Source organism: Balaenoptera musculus, chromosome 1 (assembly GCF_009873245.2).
Source record: "Balaenoptera musculus isolate JJ_BM4_2016_0621 chromosome 1, mBalMus1.pri.v3, whole genome shotgun sequence".
In the NCBI taxonomy this organism is placed as follows: domain Eukaryota; kingdom Metazoa; phylum Chordata; class Mammalia; order Artiodactyla; family Balaenopteridae; genus Balaenoptera; species Balaenoptera musculus.
In genome coordinates this window covers 144598461-144618355 of record NC_045785.1, presented here as the reverse complement: position 1 = coordinate 144618355, position 19895 = coordinate 144598461, and the positions used below count along the sequence as shown (strand labels likewise).

The 19895-nt window shown below is 38.1% G+C and overlaps 2 protein-coding genes across 10 annotated transcripts in view; one reads left to right on the top strand and one right to left on the bottom strand.

Annotated features, from left to right (window-relative positions):
• The window catches only part of NSL1 (NSL1 component of MIS12 kinetochore complex), a 52619-nt gene extending 49523 nt beyond the window's left edge, over positions 1-3096 (bottom strand). Inside the window, exons 1-2 of the mRNA XM_036868504.1 lie at positions 2780-3096; positions 859-937 (exon numbers count right to left, since the gene is read on the bottom strand). Coding sequence (XP_036724399.1) covers positions 859-937; positions 2780-3079 — 379 coding nt within the window. The 5' untranslated portion in view covers positions 3080-3096. The remainder of the gene's footprint in view (positions 1-858; positions 938-2779) is intronic.
• Positions 3093-19161, top strand: TATDN3 (TatD DNase domain containing 3). Of its 9 annotated transcripts, none has more exons than XM_036868543.1 (10): positions 3093-3229; positions 4918-4950; positions 5874-5947; positions 6164-6248; positions 10558-10620; positions 11534-11643; positions 11808-11863; positions 13152-13264; positions 15245-15319; positions 18220-19161. In XM_036868543.1, the coding sequence occupies exons 1-10, from the start codon at positions 3164-3166 to the stop codon at positions 18361-18363; spliced, it is 819 nt and encodes a 272-aa protein (XP_036724438.1). In that variant the 5' UTR covers positions 3093-3163; the 3' UTR covers positions 18364-19161. The 9 variants fall into 9 exon arrangements, with proteins under 9 accessions (XP_036724438.1, XP_036724422.1, XP_036724412.1 ...); XM_036868527.1 differs by having other exon boundaries at positions 15239-15319; XM_036868517.1 differs by having other exon boundaries at positions 15221-15319.
• Positions 19162-19895: the final 734 nt, after the last annotated feature.

Here is a 19895-nt window from a genome sequence, read left to right as displayed (position 1 = left end):
CACCATGGGGACCAACAAGACACTCCAGTCCTCTTACCGGGGCAGCCCTTCTCCTGGACATTGCTGGAGAGTTCTGCCTCTCTTCCCACACTGATCATTCTTTTTCTACTATATTTTTACCTTCCTACACTAACCATTTTCTATTAAAACTTTTATTTCTTTAGATATGTCAACATCATTAGTTAGGGTACAATCTAGTCTGCTCTAGACCAGGAAAATATTCTGTTTTATTAAGGAGGTTTCTACAAATACTGACCTCATCCTTTACATGGTACTTTTATAGTTTAACTTCACATTTCTAAGAGCACTTCACTATCTACTCAAAGGATCACTTGTAAAAATACAACTTGATTTATAAAGTATTAAGCATAGGGACTCTCTGGACCTGTTTCTTCATCTGGGGATAGTTCTACAGTATTTTCCAATAAGCTACTGACAAGGGTACTTTTGAAGTTTAATCAGATGAAAGTCTTGTTGGGAATGCCAGATAGTATATATCAATATAAAGGATCACAGTAACCACTACGTTGCTTGCCTCAGCTTATGACCTCAATAGTCTTCTAGATTAGTTTTCTCTTTTTTTCCAGCAAAGGAAGTCTTCCACTAAAGGAATTTTAAAAGAAGTGACACTGAAAATGGGGATTAAGAATTAGCACTCAAAATAAAACTAGAGGGAATTCCCCGGCGGTCCAGTGGTTAGGACTCTGCACAGGTTCGATCCCTGGTTGGGGAACTAAGACCCTGCAAGCCTCGCAGCACGACCAAAAATAAAATAAAATTAAATTAAATTAATAAATAAAACTAGCCACAAAAATAACTCAGAAATGAATGACAGAGGGACAAAGCGAAATCACATACCCATAAAGTAATTGTCTGAAGCTTCCTGCCATGCTTGCCCATTAATGCTGACATTCTCTTGCACAGCTGATTCAAAAGTCTGCAATAAAGTCACAATAGTCAAGTCATTGAAAATAACTTTAAATACTGAACTCAAACATTTTGGCAAAATAACAATTTCAGAATTTGTGATAGAGAATATTAAAAAAAGTAGCAGGGGCTTCCCTGGTGGCGCAATGGTTAAGAATCCGCCTGCCAACGCAGGGGACACGGGTTCGAGCCCTGGTCCAGGAAGATCCCACATGCCTCGGAGCAACTAAGCCCGTGCGCCACAACTACTGAGCCTGCACTCTAGAGTCCGCGTGCCGCAACTACTGAAGCCCGCTCACCTAGAGCCCGTGCTTTGCAACAAGAGAAGCCACCGCAATGAAAAGCCTGCACACTGCAAAAAAGAGCAGCTCCTGCTCGCCACAACTAGAGAAAGCCTGCGCACAGCAACAAAGACCCAACGCAGCCAAAAATAAATAAATAAAAATTTTTTAAAAAAGAATGCATATATAACTGAATCACTGCTGTACAGTAGAAATTAACACACTGTAAATCAACTATACTTCAATAAAATAAATTTAAAAATAACTATCACAAAAAAGAATGTGATAATACTATATTATGTGGTTTTAGATAAAGAGATGTCAACATAATTAAAGTCTCTGCCTTTTATCTGCTCTCTTAATTATAGTAAAACAAGTTAATTCCCTTGGTAGTTTCACACCTTTTATCTTCTAATCCACTTTCTCATCCATTAAATAAGGTATAATAGGTTAAGCCAAGTTCCTCTTTTTTGTAAGGTAATTAAATGTTCTAAGCACCTTAGCACTTCCTAGAAAGGGGTAAATTCTAAGATCATTACACAACAAAACAGTCTTCTCCCAAGAAACTACTAAAAATGTCCTCAGGTATGTCTCTATTCTTCCCTTGCTTGCAAGGAGAGAATGATATGAGAGCCAGTGTACAGAACACTGGAATATAGAATCACAACCCAGGGAATGTTCATTCTTCATCCATTTAACCTTTATTTTGGTTGCACTGTGGTCATTCACACTCAAAACTGTACTGCATTATAAGCATTTTAACTTTTTTTCCTGAATATAAATAGATTGTGTGCTTCCTTTTGACAGGCACAAATCCCTCAATTTGTTGTGTCTTTCCCAAAAAAACTATCTTCTTCAGGGCTTTGCAAAATATTTAAGAAAGGAAGGGGAAATGTATTATAAGGGCCAGTGTGTGATCTTACTGAAGTTTATAAGCAAGACAGCTTCCTTATCTACTTTAGGCTTGTAGGGAAAAAGTTTTCGCTCTCTTCACAAGATGTTCTAAAACAAACAAAAGGAAAGACCAAAAGCTAGCCTGGTGACTGACTGACTGACTTCCAAGATTACCCTCTCCTAGAGAATTTCGCAGTCTCTGTCTGCACCTTCCAATAGGGGAGCAACTAGCCACTTGATGGCTGCCTTAAAATGTGGCTCGTAGGAAAGGAGATGAGCTGTAAGTTTAAGACAGATTTGAAAAGCTTAGTATGAACAAAAGAATGTAAACTATCTCGTTCATTTAACTATCTCGTTCATTTTTTAATTGTTACAAGTTAAAACGATATCTTGGACATGGTTAAATAAATGTTATTAATTTCACCTATTTTTTCTTACTTTTAATTTCAAGTTACATACATGGCTTGCCTTGTATTTTCTATCGGACAGCACTGGTCTAAGTAATTAACAATACCCAGCTGCCTCTAGCATCTACTTCGTTCCCTCCCGTGTCCCGGGCTGCTTCTAACCAAGCGTGGGGCACCGTTAACTCTGCCGAAGCCTGCTGTGCGCTCTTTCTGACCACTGAGACCGGGGGTGTGGAGACAGGGGGTGATAAGACAAGACTGGGCCCGTACCCACTGCGCATCTCGCAGCACGGGCTCCCGAATCTCCTCTGGCAGCGCGTCCCCCAGCTTTTGCACGAAGCAGCCGCACAGTTCTAGCATTTCCGTCACGGCCCGCTTCGAGGTGCAGCGCACCCGGAAGTCTTTTCGGGAGGTGGCAAAGACCGAGGCTCCATCGTCTGTCCCGGCCACTCTCTCCACGTCCCGTGGAGGACAAAGGGCCACCGACTCAGCCCCCTCCATTTTTCCAACTTGAATTGTGGGCGGGAACTCTGGGAGCGGAAGAGCTGGTTCCCCGGGAGGAAGGAGCATACGTCCGGCCGGAAACTCGGCCCGCAGCAGCAGCGTTCCGCCTGAGGCTCCGCGGGGAGGTCGAGGGATTCAGTGGCTGCGGCGATGGGGGCGGTGGGCGTAGGGCTGGTGGACTGTCACTGCCACCTCTCCGCCCCGGACTTTGACCACGTATGTGAGGGCGAGGTCGGGCCCGTGGGAGCAGGGAGGCCCCCATCCTTTCCCTTCAGACTACCCTTGTTCTCCTCCCTTAGAGCGAAGCCCCAAATCCTCCCAGGCCCCCGTCTGTGGTCCTGTGCGACTTGCTCCTTACTCCCTATTTAATCTCACTCACAGTGATTTTTTTTTTCCCATCCCGAATATCCATAAGCCCTCTATCTCCACTTGGCTTTTATTTGCTGTTACCGGCTACTGGAGTCCTTCCCCCTACCCCGCCTTGGCCCGGCTGTTTATCCTACCAGCCTCTCAGCTCCGGGCAGAGAATCCACTTTCCCCAGGACGCCGTCCGCGAAACTCGGGCTCACTCCCGCACGCCGCGTGCTCCAGTTCTACAGGGGAGCGAAGCAAACAAAAACCAGCGCGCGCGCACACACACGTAATTTCAAGGTGTTTTACCCGCTACATTGGAAACTAGAGGCTAATAATAAAGAAGAGCGGGGTCTATTTTAGGGGAAAAACCTATCAAGAGGTGAAGCTTAAATTGGTGCTGGAAAGACCAAGCGGTGAGTGCATGGTGGTGAGGAAAGCAGGCGGGTTGCAGGCCTCCAGACAAGACAGAATTTGGACATTCAGGCTACCGAAAGGCTGGGTGGAGCCTGATGAGCTAAAAAGAGAGACGCTTAAAACAAGACCGAAGAGGTTTGCAGAGGATTCGTGAGGCAGGAGTTCGCATTTCATTAGAAGCACAATGGGGATCCAGTAAAGGGCTTTGTTTTTTAAGGAGAGAGACAAGATCTGATAATCCATTTTAAAACCATTTTGCTGATGTGTGGCTAATGGACAGAGGAGAACAAGAATGGAAGCTAGAAGACCAGCTTGGAAGCTTTTGCAGTATTTAGACTAAAGATAGTGGTTGCAGGAGAGTTTGAGAGAAGCAGATGGATTCAAGGTATATTTTAGAGATAGAATCTGTAGTACATGCTCAGAGGAATTGGATGTGGAAAGAGAGGGAAAGGGACAACTTGAGGATGCTGTAGAGAGGTGGTGGTGCTGAGATGAGGGAAAACTGAGGTTGGAGAGGGCAGGCAGAAAGAATAGGTTTGTTGAGGAGAAAATAGTTATGTTCCGCACATGTTGAAAACTAATATCCATCCAAGTGGAGATGTCATATGGTCATTTTAAAATGTGAATCTTGGGTTCAGGAGAGATTTATAGGCTGGAGATAAAAACTGGGGACTCATTAGCATAATGAGTATAGTAATAAGAGTACTTAAGGTGAGTCAGAGAGAGAAGCATAGGGTTCTGAAATCAGATAGAGAAGAGAGAGCCAGTCGAGGAGACTGAAAAGTAGCAGCCAGCTAGAGAGGAGGATTTGCAGAAGCCAAGAGTGGAAAATATTTCAAGAAGGAAGGAGTGGACAAGTGAGTTTCTAATGCTGTTGAGGGGTAGAGTAGGAAGACAGAGAAGTGTCTTTTATATTTGACAATAACAGTTTCTGTTTTAGTAGAGTGGGAACAGAAGCCACACTTTACTGAGAGAGTAAATGGGAGGTAGGGTCAGCATAGGCTCTTCACATTCCACCACCCTGTTCCTTGCCATCATTGTCATTCTTTATGGTGCCTCAACTACATTGATATACACAGCCAAAGGACACTTCCTTATCCATCTAAAATGATTGTGATTACTTATGTTTATTTTAGGATCTGGATGATGTGTTGGAGAAAGCCAAGAAAGTAAGCCAATATCTATAATTGCCCTTTTTTTCGTTGTTTTTATTTTTCTCCTAATTTTGATCAAAACAGCTTGAAATTTAGTTATACTATGTTGTTGTTACTTCAATAATAATAAGTTAATAATAAACAGAATTTATTGTTTACTATGTGCCAGGCACTGAGCTAAGCCCATCCTGTACATTATCTCATTTAATGTTTCACAGCAATCTTCTGAGGAAGCTACTATTTTATAGCCAACCATTACCCATTTTATAGATGCGGAAACTAAGGCCTAGAGATTAACTTGTCCAAAGACACGCGACTAGTAAGCGATGTAGACAAGATAGTCTGAATCCAAAACACATTCCCACAGCCACCATGCTTACCAGCAATATGGAACAAATTGGTCTATCTGTCAGTTCTTGAATTAACATTATTCTGGAGATCTTGGAGAAATTATAAAAGTTTTCTGAAACAGTTTGATTTGTGTGGGGAAAAAAATTATTAATCTTTGGAAGTGTTTATGAAGTTAGCATTTTGTGGTTTTCCCCAAAAGTGATAGTCAGAAATGGTTGCCATTTTTACATACAGCCATCTTTCACTGTGGCAGCTTAATTAGGAGTATGGGGTTTGGAGTTACACAGGGCTAGTGATCTTGGGCAAGTTATTTGACTCCATCCAAAACTCTGTCTTTTGATCTATACAGTGGATTACAGCAATGCCTATGTCATAGGAGTATGTAGATTAAATGGGGGGTAATATTTATATTCACTGAACGTAATACCTGAAACATAGTAACTACTCAGTGATAGCTATTATGATTATATTGATGGAGTGTGAGTGAGCAAGGATAACTAAAAGCACAGAAAACTTTAAATTTTTATTTAATTATATTGTATGTATATTGTTTGAGACTCTAACTATTCTATTCATTTTTGTTGCAGGCCAATGTTATGGCTCTTGTGGTGGTTGCTGAACATTCAGGAGAATTTGAAAAGATTATGCAGCTTTCAGAAAGGTGTTACTTCTCATTAAGAATTAGAAAGAGTTGCTAGTAAGGATGCAGTTATGATGTCATATTTATAATATCAAAGATCATCAGTTTTTAAAGAGAATGAGAAGAAAAACAATCACATTAACATAGCCCTAAAAAAATTCTTTCCTACTTGTTCTTCAGAGTAACTTTGTCTCCTAGTCTAATATTCTGCTTTCTTAATTCGTTCTACATTTTTAGGTATAATGGATTTGTCCTGCCATGCTTGGGTGTTCACCCAGTTCAGGGAGTTTCACCAGAAGACCAAAGAAGTGTCACGTTAAAGGTAACAGTCTTATAAAACAAGAACCATAAAAAATCATAATATCTTTTGACCCAGTACTCCTCCTCTTTCAAATTAATATTATAAGGCAATAATCCAAAAGAAAGAAATTCTATCTTCTTTCACAAAGATGTTTGCTACAGCAGTTATTTGAAATAGGGAAAAAGTGGAAATAGCCTAGAGGTTAGGAAATAAATAAATAACTAGTTAACTTATACAGTGTTAAATATAATGCTACAATGTTAAATATAACTATAGAAAGTGTGGATTATAAGGTTTATGTAGCAACATGGAAAATGTTTACAGTATAGTGTAGGGAGACAAGCAGGATACCAAATGGTTTATTCACTGTGACATCCATGTAAAAATATATTCTATAAGGAAAAGACTAGAGAGAAAAGTACAGAAATTATACTCGTTGTGATGGTCTGGTAGAGTTATAAGCACCTTGTTTTCATATTTTTTATCATGTTGTCATATTGCTTTGGCAAAAAAAAGTGATAAAATATCCAGAAAAAGAAAGATACAAATTCATAGATGCGGTACTATAAGGGAACAGATGAGTTCAAGTACATAGTGTCTTCTTTGAACATTGAACTATCCCTATAGGAGTGCTCTTGATCTGTTAAACTGCATTACTTTTATACCCTCTCTAAAAAAATTCCTACCCACAAGATCTCACTGACTCACAGTAGTCAATATGTCTTATATTTCAGACTTGTCTCCTGACTCAGCATCAGGGAGATGCACAGTTTCCTGAGTGCTTTATTGCATAATGAGATTGAAAGCCCCATGTTGAAGAAGTAAAGACTTTTTGTTATCTATGAATAAATTAAGATATGAAGACTATCATTTTTTATAATAATAAATCTGTATTCCTACATTAGGATACCCAAGGTAGTTCTACGTATTTTGAAACAAAATTACTTTTAATTCACTTCAGGTAAAAATAAATATCCTGTAGATTTCCTGAGTTGTTGATATGATAAAATTAGCTAAATTGCCAGAGAGTTGCAATTCCCAAAATGTTGGGGATGATAGCAGGACAGTGTTTCTTTCATTTATGTAGAGATTTATACTAACAGTCCTTCATTTCAGTAGTCAGTCAACAAGTGTTTAGTGAGCATGTACTATATTTCAAACACTGTTCTAAGCACTATAGAGTAAAATCCCTCTCACAGAAGCCAGGTTCTGGATTGGGGAAGGCAGTCAATAATTAGATACATGAACTAAGTGCTTTAAAGGCAATGAAACAAGATTATGTGATGGGGATTGTGGATGCTGGTTTTTAGATTGTGTAGTCAAGGAAGGCCTCTCTGAGGAGGTGACGTTTGAACTGCAACCTAAATGCAGTTGGCCATGCAAAGAGAGGGGTCAGAGTGTTGAAGGCAAAGGAAACAATGAAGCACAAAGGTCCTAAGGTAGTTACAAGTTTGATGTGGTCAAGAAATAGAAAGAGGACTGATGTGACTAGATGGAAGAGGAAGGAATAGTGAGGTCAGAGGGATTGGGCAGGGATCCCCAGTCACCTCATCCAGGGCCTTGTTGGATTGTAGTTTACATCAGTGGGGGATTTAAAGTAAGGAGAGACAAGATGTGATTTCTGTTTTGAAAAGATCCCCTTGGCAATGGTGTGAAGAATCAATTTTGAAGAGGGCAAAAAAGGAAGAAGGGAGAATAGTTAAAAGACTGTTGCAATAGTCCATGTGAGAAACGATGGTGGATTGGACCAGAGTGGTAGCAGTGGAGATGAAGAGAAGGGAGTGGATTTGGCATATTTTTGGCATGAATGTAGAACTGATAGGACTATTTAACTTACAAAACTAAATAAAATACCAACAACATACAGGTAAATCTAGATTCTCAAAGCAGACAGGAACTCAGCAAATCTCAAGATAGCCCGCTGGAAAAGACCAGAGTTAAGCAGTTTTGTTCCTGATGTGCTTGTAGTCGCCACAATAGTTTATTTTTCCCATCGTGGTTAGATTACAAGCTCCTACCATGTGGTACAAAGGTAGGTATGTACAATAGTAAGTATTCATTAAATTACCTTGGTTTATAAAATGAAAATTGCCTAGCATCACACAAATCTTTCAGCATATTCCTGAATTAACTCATTCAATAAATATTATTACCAGGCAGAATTTAAGCCCCTGGGATACCCTGGGGAATCACAATTCACTGTCTACAAGCTACTGCCCCCTCCAGGCAGGGCATGTGCTGTCCAGTTGGCTCCTGTCCCTACTTAACCCACTTCACTCATTTCGGTTACACGCCTGACCCCTGTTCTAAAGGTTCTGAAGACTAAACATTTTCTTTAATAAAAATATCAATTCTAATTATTTTAAATCATTCAGAATAAATCTCATCTCCTCCCTCCCCTTTGCCCTTCCTTCTTCCATTCTTTCCTTCTCTCTCCTTTCTTCTTTCAATAGCATAGTGGAAACAGCATGGGCTTTGAAGTCAGAGAGACTTGGCCTACTGGCTTCTGTGATCTGTGGCACTTAACTTTGCCAAGTCTCAATTTCCTCATTTGTAAATCATGAATAATTATTTAGTTGTAGTATTCCCAGTCATAGAGTATAGAGGTATAGGATATTTTAAAACCCCACAATAGAACCATTAGCTGTTAAAGAACTTGAAACTTTATGGAGGAAGTGGGAATAGAACTGAAGTCAGATTTAGACCTATGAATGTCCTTATAGATATTTTTACATCTATTAAAATGATAAAGACCACACATACATTTACACGTATTGAATCTGTGATATGAATTATATTAATTTCTATTTACTATACCTGACTTGCCAGAAACTTCCAAAATATTTCATGAGGAATTGGAACAGTCTCATTGTAAATTTATTTTGCTTCTTTTTATAGATAATACATATTCCAAGAAGCAGTTTTTCCCTGTATCTGGTCTTCATCCAAATGTGTAATTTCTTTCTGACTGAAGACTTTCTAAGTATCAAACATTTCCTGAGTAATCTCTCCAACTTCTCCAGTCCCTTTGAGGTCCCACAGACACACAGTAGTTTGGATGTTTGATATGGAAAATCTTTGCCTGACACTTTGACCTACTCAGCTATTGCCAGACATCTTCTCTGGTATTTAGGGTTATATACTCTTAGCTCCACATGACAATATTAATTCTTCATTGAGTCTACTGGAATGTCTAAGGCCTTGATTTAGCCTTCCTCATCTTCTTTTCTCTCTCTTGAGGTATAATTATAAAATCTCCTCTTCTTCCTCTACCATATGGTTTACCTCCCTTTTCTTAATTCTCCCTTGTTCTGATTATCCTCACTAGAAGTACCTTGAATTTACATATTCTGAGACTAAAATCCTAGACTTAAAATATCTAGAAGCAAATTTTCCATGTATTTGTCTTTTCCTTGTCTTAAAGGGATCGCTCACAGGGGGATTTCTTTTTAAGTGGAAATAGTAATATGGAAACTAACAGTACACAGTTACTTCAGTAGTTGGCAAACAACATATTTGTGATATTTAGTATGTATATTGTTGAACCTTTAGGACAAAAGTAGGCTACACAGGACTATAAAGACAAAAGAAATCAGTGAAAATAGTGCAAAGGATGTATGGGATTATCACTATTAAAAATTTACAAGCCATCAGTACCCTAAGAGGAGAACATAGCAGTGCACTCCCAAAAACTCACAAAGGTGACCACCTGGTGGCTTTCTTCTCTCTTGCTCAGCTGTTCCAGGAAATCCAGTTCACGCCTCCTAAATGCCAGGAAATGCCTCCTAAACAGAAGGCAGGGTTTAAGCGGGAATCTTCATAAGGAGTCATGTTCTTGGGACTTCCCAAGTGGTCCAGTGGCTAAGACTCTGCACTCCCAATGCAGGGGGCCCGGGTTCAATCCCTGGTCAGGGAACTAGATCCCACATGCCACAGCTAAGAGTTTGGCTGCCGCAACTAAAGATTCCGCATGCCACAACTAAAAGATCCTGCATGCCCCAATGAAGATCCCGCACGCAGCAGTGAAGATCCTGTATGCCGCAACTATGACCCGGTGCAGCCAAATAATAAATAAATAAATAAATATTTTTTTAAAAAGGAACTCATGTTCTTGTAACCTAAATGGATGTGGGATGTTTGTACTCAAATTTCCAGACAGAAGTACTCACCATTATAGAAGGATTACATTCTTAGTTCCTCAACTGGTTAAAGGTATTGACTATGTAAAGGACCCAGTATAGCATAGTGCCTGGCATATAATAGGTGTTTATTCAAAGCCTGTAAAATACCCTTCTTCTATTTTAATAAATTTACTTATTTTTCATTCTAGGATTTGGATGTAGCTTTGCCCATTATCGAGAATTATAAGGATCGATTGTTGGCAATTGGAGAGGTAAATACCCACTAGCTGATCAAATGATTTCTAATCCAGACTTTCATGTGATAGATGAAAATAGTCCTTAATTCAGTATTGGTGACTATAACAGACTTGGATAATTATGTTCACCCTGTTCAGCTGAATAATAACTTGTCAGTACTTCCTCAATAAGCAAAAGCACTTAGGGATAAAACAATAGAAGCCTCCCCATGGGCTTATGTTAATGGAAGAAAACTATTAACATTTCAATATACTTTGCTCTTTTTTTCCTTTTGCTTACATAGGGTTATGTCTCTGGTTAGTTAAAATAGTATACACAAGCATACTTTAAATAGGTTAGAGTTTATAATTAAAGAACATTTTTTATTAAATAATTTACAGTTGTGAAACATCTTATCACTTGGTAATTCCACTTATAATTAAAGATAAAAGATAAGAATAGCACTTATATTCAGAATCTAGGTTATCGCGATGCATGCCAGAATAGAATCAAGGGAAGCACTCATTTATAATCTTCACTGTCCAATGTGGTTACCACATGTAGCTGTTGAGCACTTGAAATGTGACTGGCCCAAATTGAGATGTGCTATCAGGATAAAATGCACTGAGGATTTCAAAGTCTCAGTACCTCAAAAAAAGAATGTAAAATAACTCAATTTTTTTATTGATTATGTGTTGATATAATAATATGACTATATGATAATATTGATAATGTTTTAGATATAGTGGATTAAATATATTATTAAAATTAATTTCACCTGTTTCGTGTTAGTGTTTTTAATGTAGCTACTGGAAACTGTAAGGTTGTGTATGTGGCTTGTGTGTATGGCTCCCATTATATTTCTCTTGGACGGTACTGCTCTATAATATGTCTTTTGGGATTCATTAAACCATAAACATGTAATTCTGTTTTATTTTTCTGTTATAGGTTGGACTAGATTTCTCCCCCAGAATTGCTGGCACTGATGAACAGAAGGAAGAGCAAAGACAAGTCCTAATCAGACAGGTCCAATTAGCCAAAAGACTAAATTTGCCTTTGTAGGTTAATTATCATCTTTCTATATTAATAGTTACAGAGCAAATTAAGTAATGATTCTCCTGAAATTGAGCTCTACTTTTCTTTTTCTCTGAATTGCTTTAATATAACAAAAATAATAATTTCATATTAAGTACTCAAAAGGAATTTTTTTGTTGTTTACCAGAAATGTTCACTCACGTTCAGCTGGAAGACCCACCATCAGCCTCTTAAATGAGCAAGGTATTTAGGTTCCTGAGAAAAATGTGCCTAATGTTTAAGTTTGACAATTCCAGTCCATATTCTCATAGAACAAGCCATGCTTTACTTGATTTCTTAAAGGGAAGGGAATGGGTCAAGGGTAGAGATGGAAATCAACTAAGATGGTTTTGCAAGTCAGCCTACTATTTACAAGGTTTTCAGTGTGATTATGATGTTTATCAGGCCAGGATAAAGCAAATGAAAAATTGGATCAAGTAACTTTAATGACTTAATTTAAAAATTAGCAGCTCCAACATTTTAATCAGCTTGTGTGAGAGAGGAAAAAACAAAGCAAAGAAGGGTGATCACATTGAGTTACTGTTTTGCATGTTTTATGGCTGCTGCTTTAGAAAATGGTATTATACAGATTGTGGCCATCTTATATAAAATGCACTGTCATCTTCACCAGTTGTTCCTAAAGAAAAAATACTTCGCATAGGATTACTTTTCAAATTTTTAAAGTGCTATCCACGGTAAGAAATATACTTTATTTTGAAACTCAATATATACATATACGTACTGTTTTTGGCACTGACTTTGTTTCAAAACTCAGTATATACACATACAGAGAACTGACAAAAGTTTAAGAAGCAGCACATCTGTATGTATGTGTGTATAGATATGTGTGCGTGCGTGTGTTATGCACACAAATATATAAGCACACACTGGCCAGTCGTGACCCACTAATTTGATTTCAGAACTCACGGTAGTAACCCACGAAATGTCACACCTACCAACAGTATCAAATAGTGAAGTAAACATAATTGCCTACAACTAGAAAGCACTGTATCTCTCAGTGGTGAGTACTGAATCCCCCTGGATTCACCGAGAACATGATTTTTGTGCAGGCTGAGCAGCCATCCCTTAAGAACTGGAGATGGTTTTTGTGAAACTAACTCTGAGTGTTGAATTTGTGAGTCATTTATTTTCTCATTTCTTCTTTCACTAGCATCCTTCTTAAGGACAATTTGCTTAAAAACCTATTAGGAACAATAATTTGACAGTTCAGAAACTTTTGGAGAAGCTTTGATGGTATAGGAAGTTTAAATAATTGCTCAATTGTATTTATTAATTTTATTCTGAAGATTAAGAATTTACTATATTTTTATTCTACTGGTTGAACACTGTATGTTTATCTACTCTTTAGAAATCATAGAACCTTATAGTGACCGACATTTACTTAAAATCTGTATTGTTCAATTTGATTGGTGGGAAAACCTCTCATCAAGGAAATAAAATGGAACTGTGATTTATCTTTAATTTTTGAGAGGTGCTGACAAAGTGTTGCTGCATGCATTTGATGGTCGGCCATCTGTAGCCATGGAAGGAGTAAAAGCTGGGTACTTCTTCTCAATTCCTCCTTCTATCATAAGAAGTGGACAGGTAAATTCTTTCATTAAACCTCATTTTACACTTTGTGAAATATACTTTAAAATATGAACTTTTATTATATACTTGTGATACTATTCTGGTTTCACTGCAAAAATTAATCTTAGGTCCCTATCTCATACTTACATAAAGAGTAACTCAAAAGTGGATCAAAGACCTAAGTATAAGAGCTAAAATTATAAAACTCTTAGAAGAAAACAGATCTAAATCTTTGTGACCTTGGATCAGGCAGTGGTTTCTTAGCTATGACACCAAAGGCACAAGCAACCAAAGAAAAAATAGATAAATTGGATATCATCAAAACAAACTTCCACTCACAAAAAATTGGGCAGCTCATGCTCAAACGACCTGAACTTCTGATAGCTTTCAGAAAAGGGATTTTAAAGGCAGTGTGAGGGAGGAGGCTGCAGGGTATGTGAGCAGCTTGTGCTCAGTTCTCGAATTGGTTGGCATCAAGGTGAAGTTTTGAGCATCATCAATCTTCTGGTTTCAGCTGGTCTGGGGTCTACATGCTTGAGGTCAGCAGTTTCCATCTGGTGAGAGTCTGCTTCCTGTAACAACAGCTTAGGAGTGTGTGTCAGGCCTCTATCTATAACTTTCAGGGAACTGGGAATTTGGTGACTCTGCTATGTGGCGAATTCATAGTCTAAGTTGTTACCAGTTTTCTGACCCAACAGCTATTCATTGCTCCTACATCTTCACATTTCCTAATCACTAACTCTTTTTTTTAAAATTTATTTATTTTATTTATTTATTTTTGGCTGCGTTGGGTCTTCCTTGCTGCGTGCGTGCTTTCTCCAGTTGCGGTGAGCGGGGGCTACTCTTCGTTGCGGTGCGTGGGCTTCTCATTGCGGTGGCTTCTCTTGTTGCGGAGCACGGGCTCTAGGCACGCGGGCTTCAATAGTTGGGGCACGAGGACTCAGTAGTTGTGGCTTTTGGGCTCTAGAGCGCAGGCTCAGTAGTTGTGGCACACGGGCTTCATTGCTCCGTGGCATGTGGGAACTTCCCAGACCAGGGCTTGAACCCTTGTCCCCTGCATTGGCAGGCGGATTCTTAACCACTGCACCACCAGGGAAGCCCCCTAATCACTAACTCTTGAACCAGCCTTTTGAAACCCAGGGGAGGCCTGGGAGACTTAAAGCGAAAGCAGTTTACTTCAAAATACAGGGACACTGGGCCTTATATATGGTTTCAGGTGGAAAGTTCTAGAAATGTCAATTAGGTCATGTTAATTGATAGTCCATGATTACTTTTATTTTTTCCTACTTTTATCATTTGTAGAGAAATTTCTTATTTACTTATTTATTTTTAAAATTTTATTTATTTATTTTTGGCTGTGTTGGGTCTTCGTTGCTGCGTGCGGGCTTTCTCTAGTTGAGGGGAGCAGGGGCTACTCTTCATTATGGTGCACGGACTTCTTATTGGGTGGCTTCTCTTGTTGCGGAGCACAGGCTCTAGGTGCGCGGGCTTCTGTAGTTGTGGCAGGTGGGCTCAGTACTTGTGGCTCATGGACTCTAGAGTGCAGGCTTAGTGGTTGTGGCTCGTGGGCTTAGTTGCTCCATGGCATATGGGATCTTCCCGGACCAGGGCTTGAACCCGTGTCCCCTGCGTTGGCAGGTGGATTCTTAACCACTGTGCCACCAAGGAAGTCACTCTTCCTTGGATCTTTCAGTAGGCATATGATATCAGATGTTTGGGTTCTTGCTGGATGTTACCTCATTTTTTGCTCTTGGTTACTACTCTTTGGGTTCCTAGAGGCTTCAGATAATTTTTGGCAAAGAATGTTTCTTCTTAAATCTAACCATTAATGTAGAATGATGAGAACATAGTGAACATTTATTAATTGAGTATTAAAGCATGAATTTTAGATTCTTGCAGAGTAGTATGCATTGACATGTGGGTTTAATGCTCCTTATTTAATCTTTACTTCTCATGTTTTAAACTTACTAGCTTTCTCTTTTCTCTAAGAAGCAGAAGCTTGTGAAACAGTTGCCTTTAACTTCGATTTGCTTGGAAACAGATTCACCTGCACTAGGACCAGAAAAAAAGGTAAATGATTTTCTGATTTCTACATTATTTAGATTGTATCTTTTATTTGAACTATTTTCAGTTTAGCTGTGTTTCTCATTCCAGTGCAAATACAATGGGATCCTACTTTAATGCTAGGTTGAAAGGTTATATTGACTTAATTTCAAGTCTTTTGTAAATATGACTGTTGTGCTACAAAGAATATTATTTGATATGGGTCATGTCCTAATTTATGTAATATTGAAATCCAGACCAGTATAGTAAAAAGCTTAGTGTCTAGAGTCAGAAAGGCCTGGATTCAAATCCTGTCTCTGATACCAATTAGCTGTGTAACTTTGGACAAGTTCCTTAATCTCTCTGAAACTGTTTCTACATTTATAAAATATAGGTAAAATAATAGTAAAATACTTTGAAGTATTACAGTGGGGATTAAATGAAGTAATGTATATGAAAGTGCCTAGTGTGTCTGGTATATAGTAGATGCTCAATAAATGTTTTTCTTCTTTTAATTAGCATGTTAAAATAAGCCTCAATTTCTTTCAGTACAAGGATGTATTGATATAGTCATAGATTTATTAATGTGATCTTTGCTGTGCATTTTGTTATTGTAGGCCACAAAGAATCATATTTTAAATATTGCTACCATTATAAATTATAATTATCTGAAAGGAAGACAGTAGTGCCTATTACAATCACCTACCACTGTGTAGCTTACTAAGTGCCCCTGACTGCCCATCAGAGCTGTCTCCATGCCTCCCAGATTCAGAGGACTGGCACTTGAGAGTAAGAGGTTTGGGAGCAGTAGCGATGTAATTGTTAATAAACTATGATTATTTTGCTAATTAATGTCCAATTAGTTACATAATTTTATAAATCAGCTCTTGTAAGAATATAGAAGAGGAATGAGAGAATAGAGGATTATAACCACATTTATTTTCTTGTTTGAGTGTAGGACAGAATGGTACAAAATTGCCTTCCTGGTTAGTGTGAAATAGGATGAAAAAGACCTACTTTTTCACCCTAAACAGAAATGAATTTCAAATGCTCTTATAACTCAGTTTTATGTTTGTATTTAGATGATTTGATATAAATTGTGGGTTTCTGGCATAGTGCCTTACACATAGTAGGTACTCAAAAACATTTATTGAATAAATGAATTTTAAAACTGAGGAATTCCCTGGCGGTCCAGTGATTAGAACTCTGCACGTCCACTGCAGAGGAAGTACACAGGCACGGGTTCAATCCCTGGTCGGGGAACTAAGATCCTGCATGCCGCACAGCTCAGCCAAAAAGTAAAAATTTAAAAAAAAAACTGAATATGCTTTTTGTTAAGTAAAATGTGTTTGTTCTAGAAAAATAGAAAACCCAGAAAATCATAAGAAAATAGAACCATCTACCACTGAAAGGTTACCACTATAGTATAGTGGTTAAAAGCATAAACTCTGATGTCAGGTTGCACAGGTTTAAACCTCAGCTGGGCTACTTACTCACTGTTTAGGATCCCTTCTTATCTGTAAAAAAGGGATGCTAATAATAATAGTACCTATCTAACAGAGTTATTGTGAGGATTAAATGAGAAATTCCATGAAAACCTTAGAACAAAACCTTGCCTACAACAAGCACTAAATAAATGAAAGTGCTTATGTCCTTCCACACTTTTTTATGTCCATATATGTACACATAATATTTTTTTCATAAAAACAGGATTAGCCTCAACACATCATTTCATAACTTGCTTTTATGTGGTGAACACATGTAAATGTCAATAAATATACTTCTCCTCATCGTGTTTAATAAGTATATAAATTTTAGTGTGTGAATGTGCCACAATATATTTAACTTGATACTGTCATTTAGGTTGTTTGTTTCCAACACAGTACAGTTGACCCTTGAACAAGAAGCGCTTAGGGGTACCAACACCCTTCCCACCCCCCCACCCCCACCCCATACCATGGAAAATACATGTCTGTCCACCCTCCACGTCTGCAGTTTTGGATCTGCGGATTCAGCCCTCATTTTCATGGTTCTGCATTCACAGATTCAACCACGCTTGGATTGTGTAGTACTGTAGTATTTATTGAAAAAAAACCCATGTATAAGTGGACCCACACAGTTCAAAACCATGTTTTTCAGGGGTCAACTATATTATAAACACTATGATGAATGTCCTTGAACCTAAATCTTGGTGCACATTTTTCATTGTTTTCTTAGGCTACATTATCAAGGTTATTTTTTAACCTTAACAGTTATCTTATTCCTCTGAACATTATCATCCTGAGTAGATAACTTAATAATAAAAACAATATATTTCATCAAATCTAAATGCCACTGATTGTAGATGTACCACTGTTTTGTGACCATTAAGGAAAAAAACACTACCAATTATACTTTCACATGCCACTGAATGTCAGTAAAATATATATCAATTTCAGAGATGTTAAGTTAGGGGAGAAATGCATCTTAAAATCAGTGAAATATGACTACATAATCTATGTAGTCTTCCAGACGCCATGGCATTACTTGAGTCAAACTGTAATGTAGCCTGTGAGGTGAAATGGCCAAGCAACCTTTGCAAGCACTCACTTGAGGAACAAACCAAAGGACAGTTAATTCATCAGTCAGGCAGGTCACCAAGTGTCCACTTTGTGCAGACTGCTTCATATGCTAGGTGCTGGGACCTCGACTGGTAATACCCCAGGGCTCTTTTCAGGAGCAGCATAGACTTACAGTTAATGTTGTAGCCTTAGCTTTCAAGCTGAAGCTCAGGGCCTTTTCCTCAGCTTCGCCTCACCCCCATTAAAAAAAAAAAAGTGCTCATCAGTTCTTTTTACCAACTCATTTTCATCTCTTTTATCTACAGTCTTCAAGGATTGCTTCTCTTGAGTGTCATGTTTGATTAATGTCTGCTTTGTCTGTCTCAGGTACGGAATGAGCCCCAAAACATTTCCATTTCAGCAGAATATATTGCCCAGGTGAAAGGGATCTCAGTGGAGGAAGTTATAGAAGTGACAACACAGAACGCATTGAAACTATTTCCCAAGCTTCAGTACCTGCTCCCGAAATAGCTTCATAACAAAATCAACTGCAGAGGGCACTGTTTGAGAAAAATAAATGTTCTGATGAAGAGTCTGAACTGAAGAAGCCATTGTATCGGGATTATAATTTTAGAGAAATATTTTTCTTAGAAGTAAAACTGGGCTTAGATCCTAAAACCCTGGGTTCTAATTCTACCTTGCACTGCTTTTCAATTAACGGAGTCCTAGCAGGAGATTGGGAAATACCACTGCTTCTTACTTTGCCCTGTTAAATAGAACCACCAAATGAACTGAAACCATTTCTTCTGGCAAGGGTGGCTCCCACAGGTAAGAAATAAGTGCTACTGTGATGGCATGGAATAGGCTAAAGTTTGATCCTTTACCACCTGTTTGATTTCCCACAGGATTTATCCAGTGAAAGGAGAGCGTCTAGTTTCTTATACTATCAGAAATCTTATCTTTTCTGGGTTTGCAAAATTGAACTTTTAGTACTTTGAATTATCTCTCATTTTAAGAGAAAAATGTGCAAGGTTTTTATATTAATCTTAGATTTTGACTTATAAGGCCCATGGTTCGTGCAATGACCATTAAATACCAAGCCCCACAGTTTAGTTAATAAATTGGTTTTAAGTTCCAGTCTGACTTTTGTCACATGTTTAAAATGTACATAGCTCTATTAAAAATGTATCTGACTTTTTTGCATGCAATAATATTTTATATTTTTACGTTTTAAAAATCTCTGGTATGAAAAGAGTCCAGTGGATGGTGGTGATAGTAGCACAACAGTATGAATGTGCTTGAAGCCATTAAACTATACCCTTAAAAATTCTTGAGATGGTAAATTTTATGTTATGTGTACTTTACCACAATTTTTTAGAAAAAATCTTATGTGTAGTTTACAAGGTATTGCAATCCATACCAAAACATGAGTATTTAATTTTGTTAAATTATATAAGCAGCAAATACTGGAAAAAGTACCTGCCAGAGAAATAAGTTAACTTCCTAAAAAGCCAAGTGATTTTACATAATCTTCAATACTTTGAAATGAATTCATTTATAGAATAATCAAAACTAGTTCTAGGGCAGATTGTCCAAATCAAACTAGACTATCTAAGAAGCACAATAGAACGCTTTATGAGATACTTAACCACTTATCAGCATCATGACAGATGAAATTCCCACATTTAATGGGAGGTTATATTAAAACTGGACTTCTGATCTCTCTTTCAACTCTATATTTCTTTTGCCTGTTTCCTACCTCCTCCTGCTCCCATTCCCTTTCTCAGACTCTCACCTTTAAATCCTTTAAGATCCAACTTAAATGACTTCACCCTACGCAATCACCCCAGCCAGACATGATCCTTGCCCTCTAAATTGCTTACCCATTTTCTTCATTTATTCATCAGTTTCTTTCATTTTACACAAATAGTTATTGCTCCTCCTCTAGGTTACCCATTAATCTAGGTCCGTAGGCTACAGAGAGGAATAAGATATGGTTCTGGCCTTCAGTTCATAGTTTACTAAAGAAGATAGACAAGTGGACAAATTTCTAAGCAATGTGA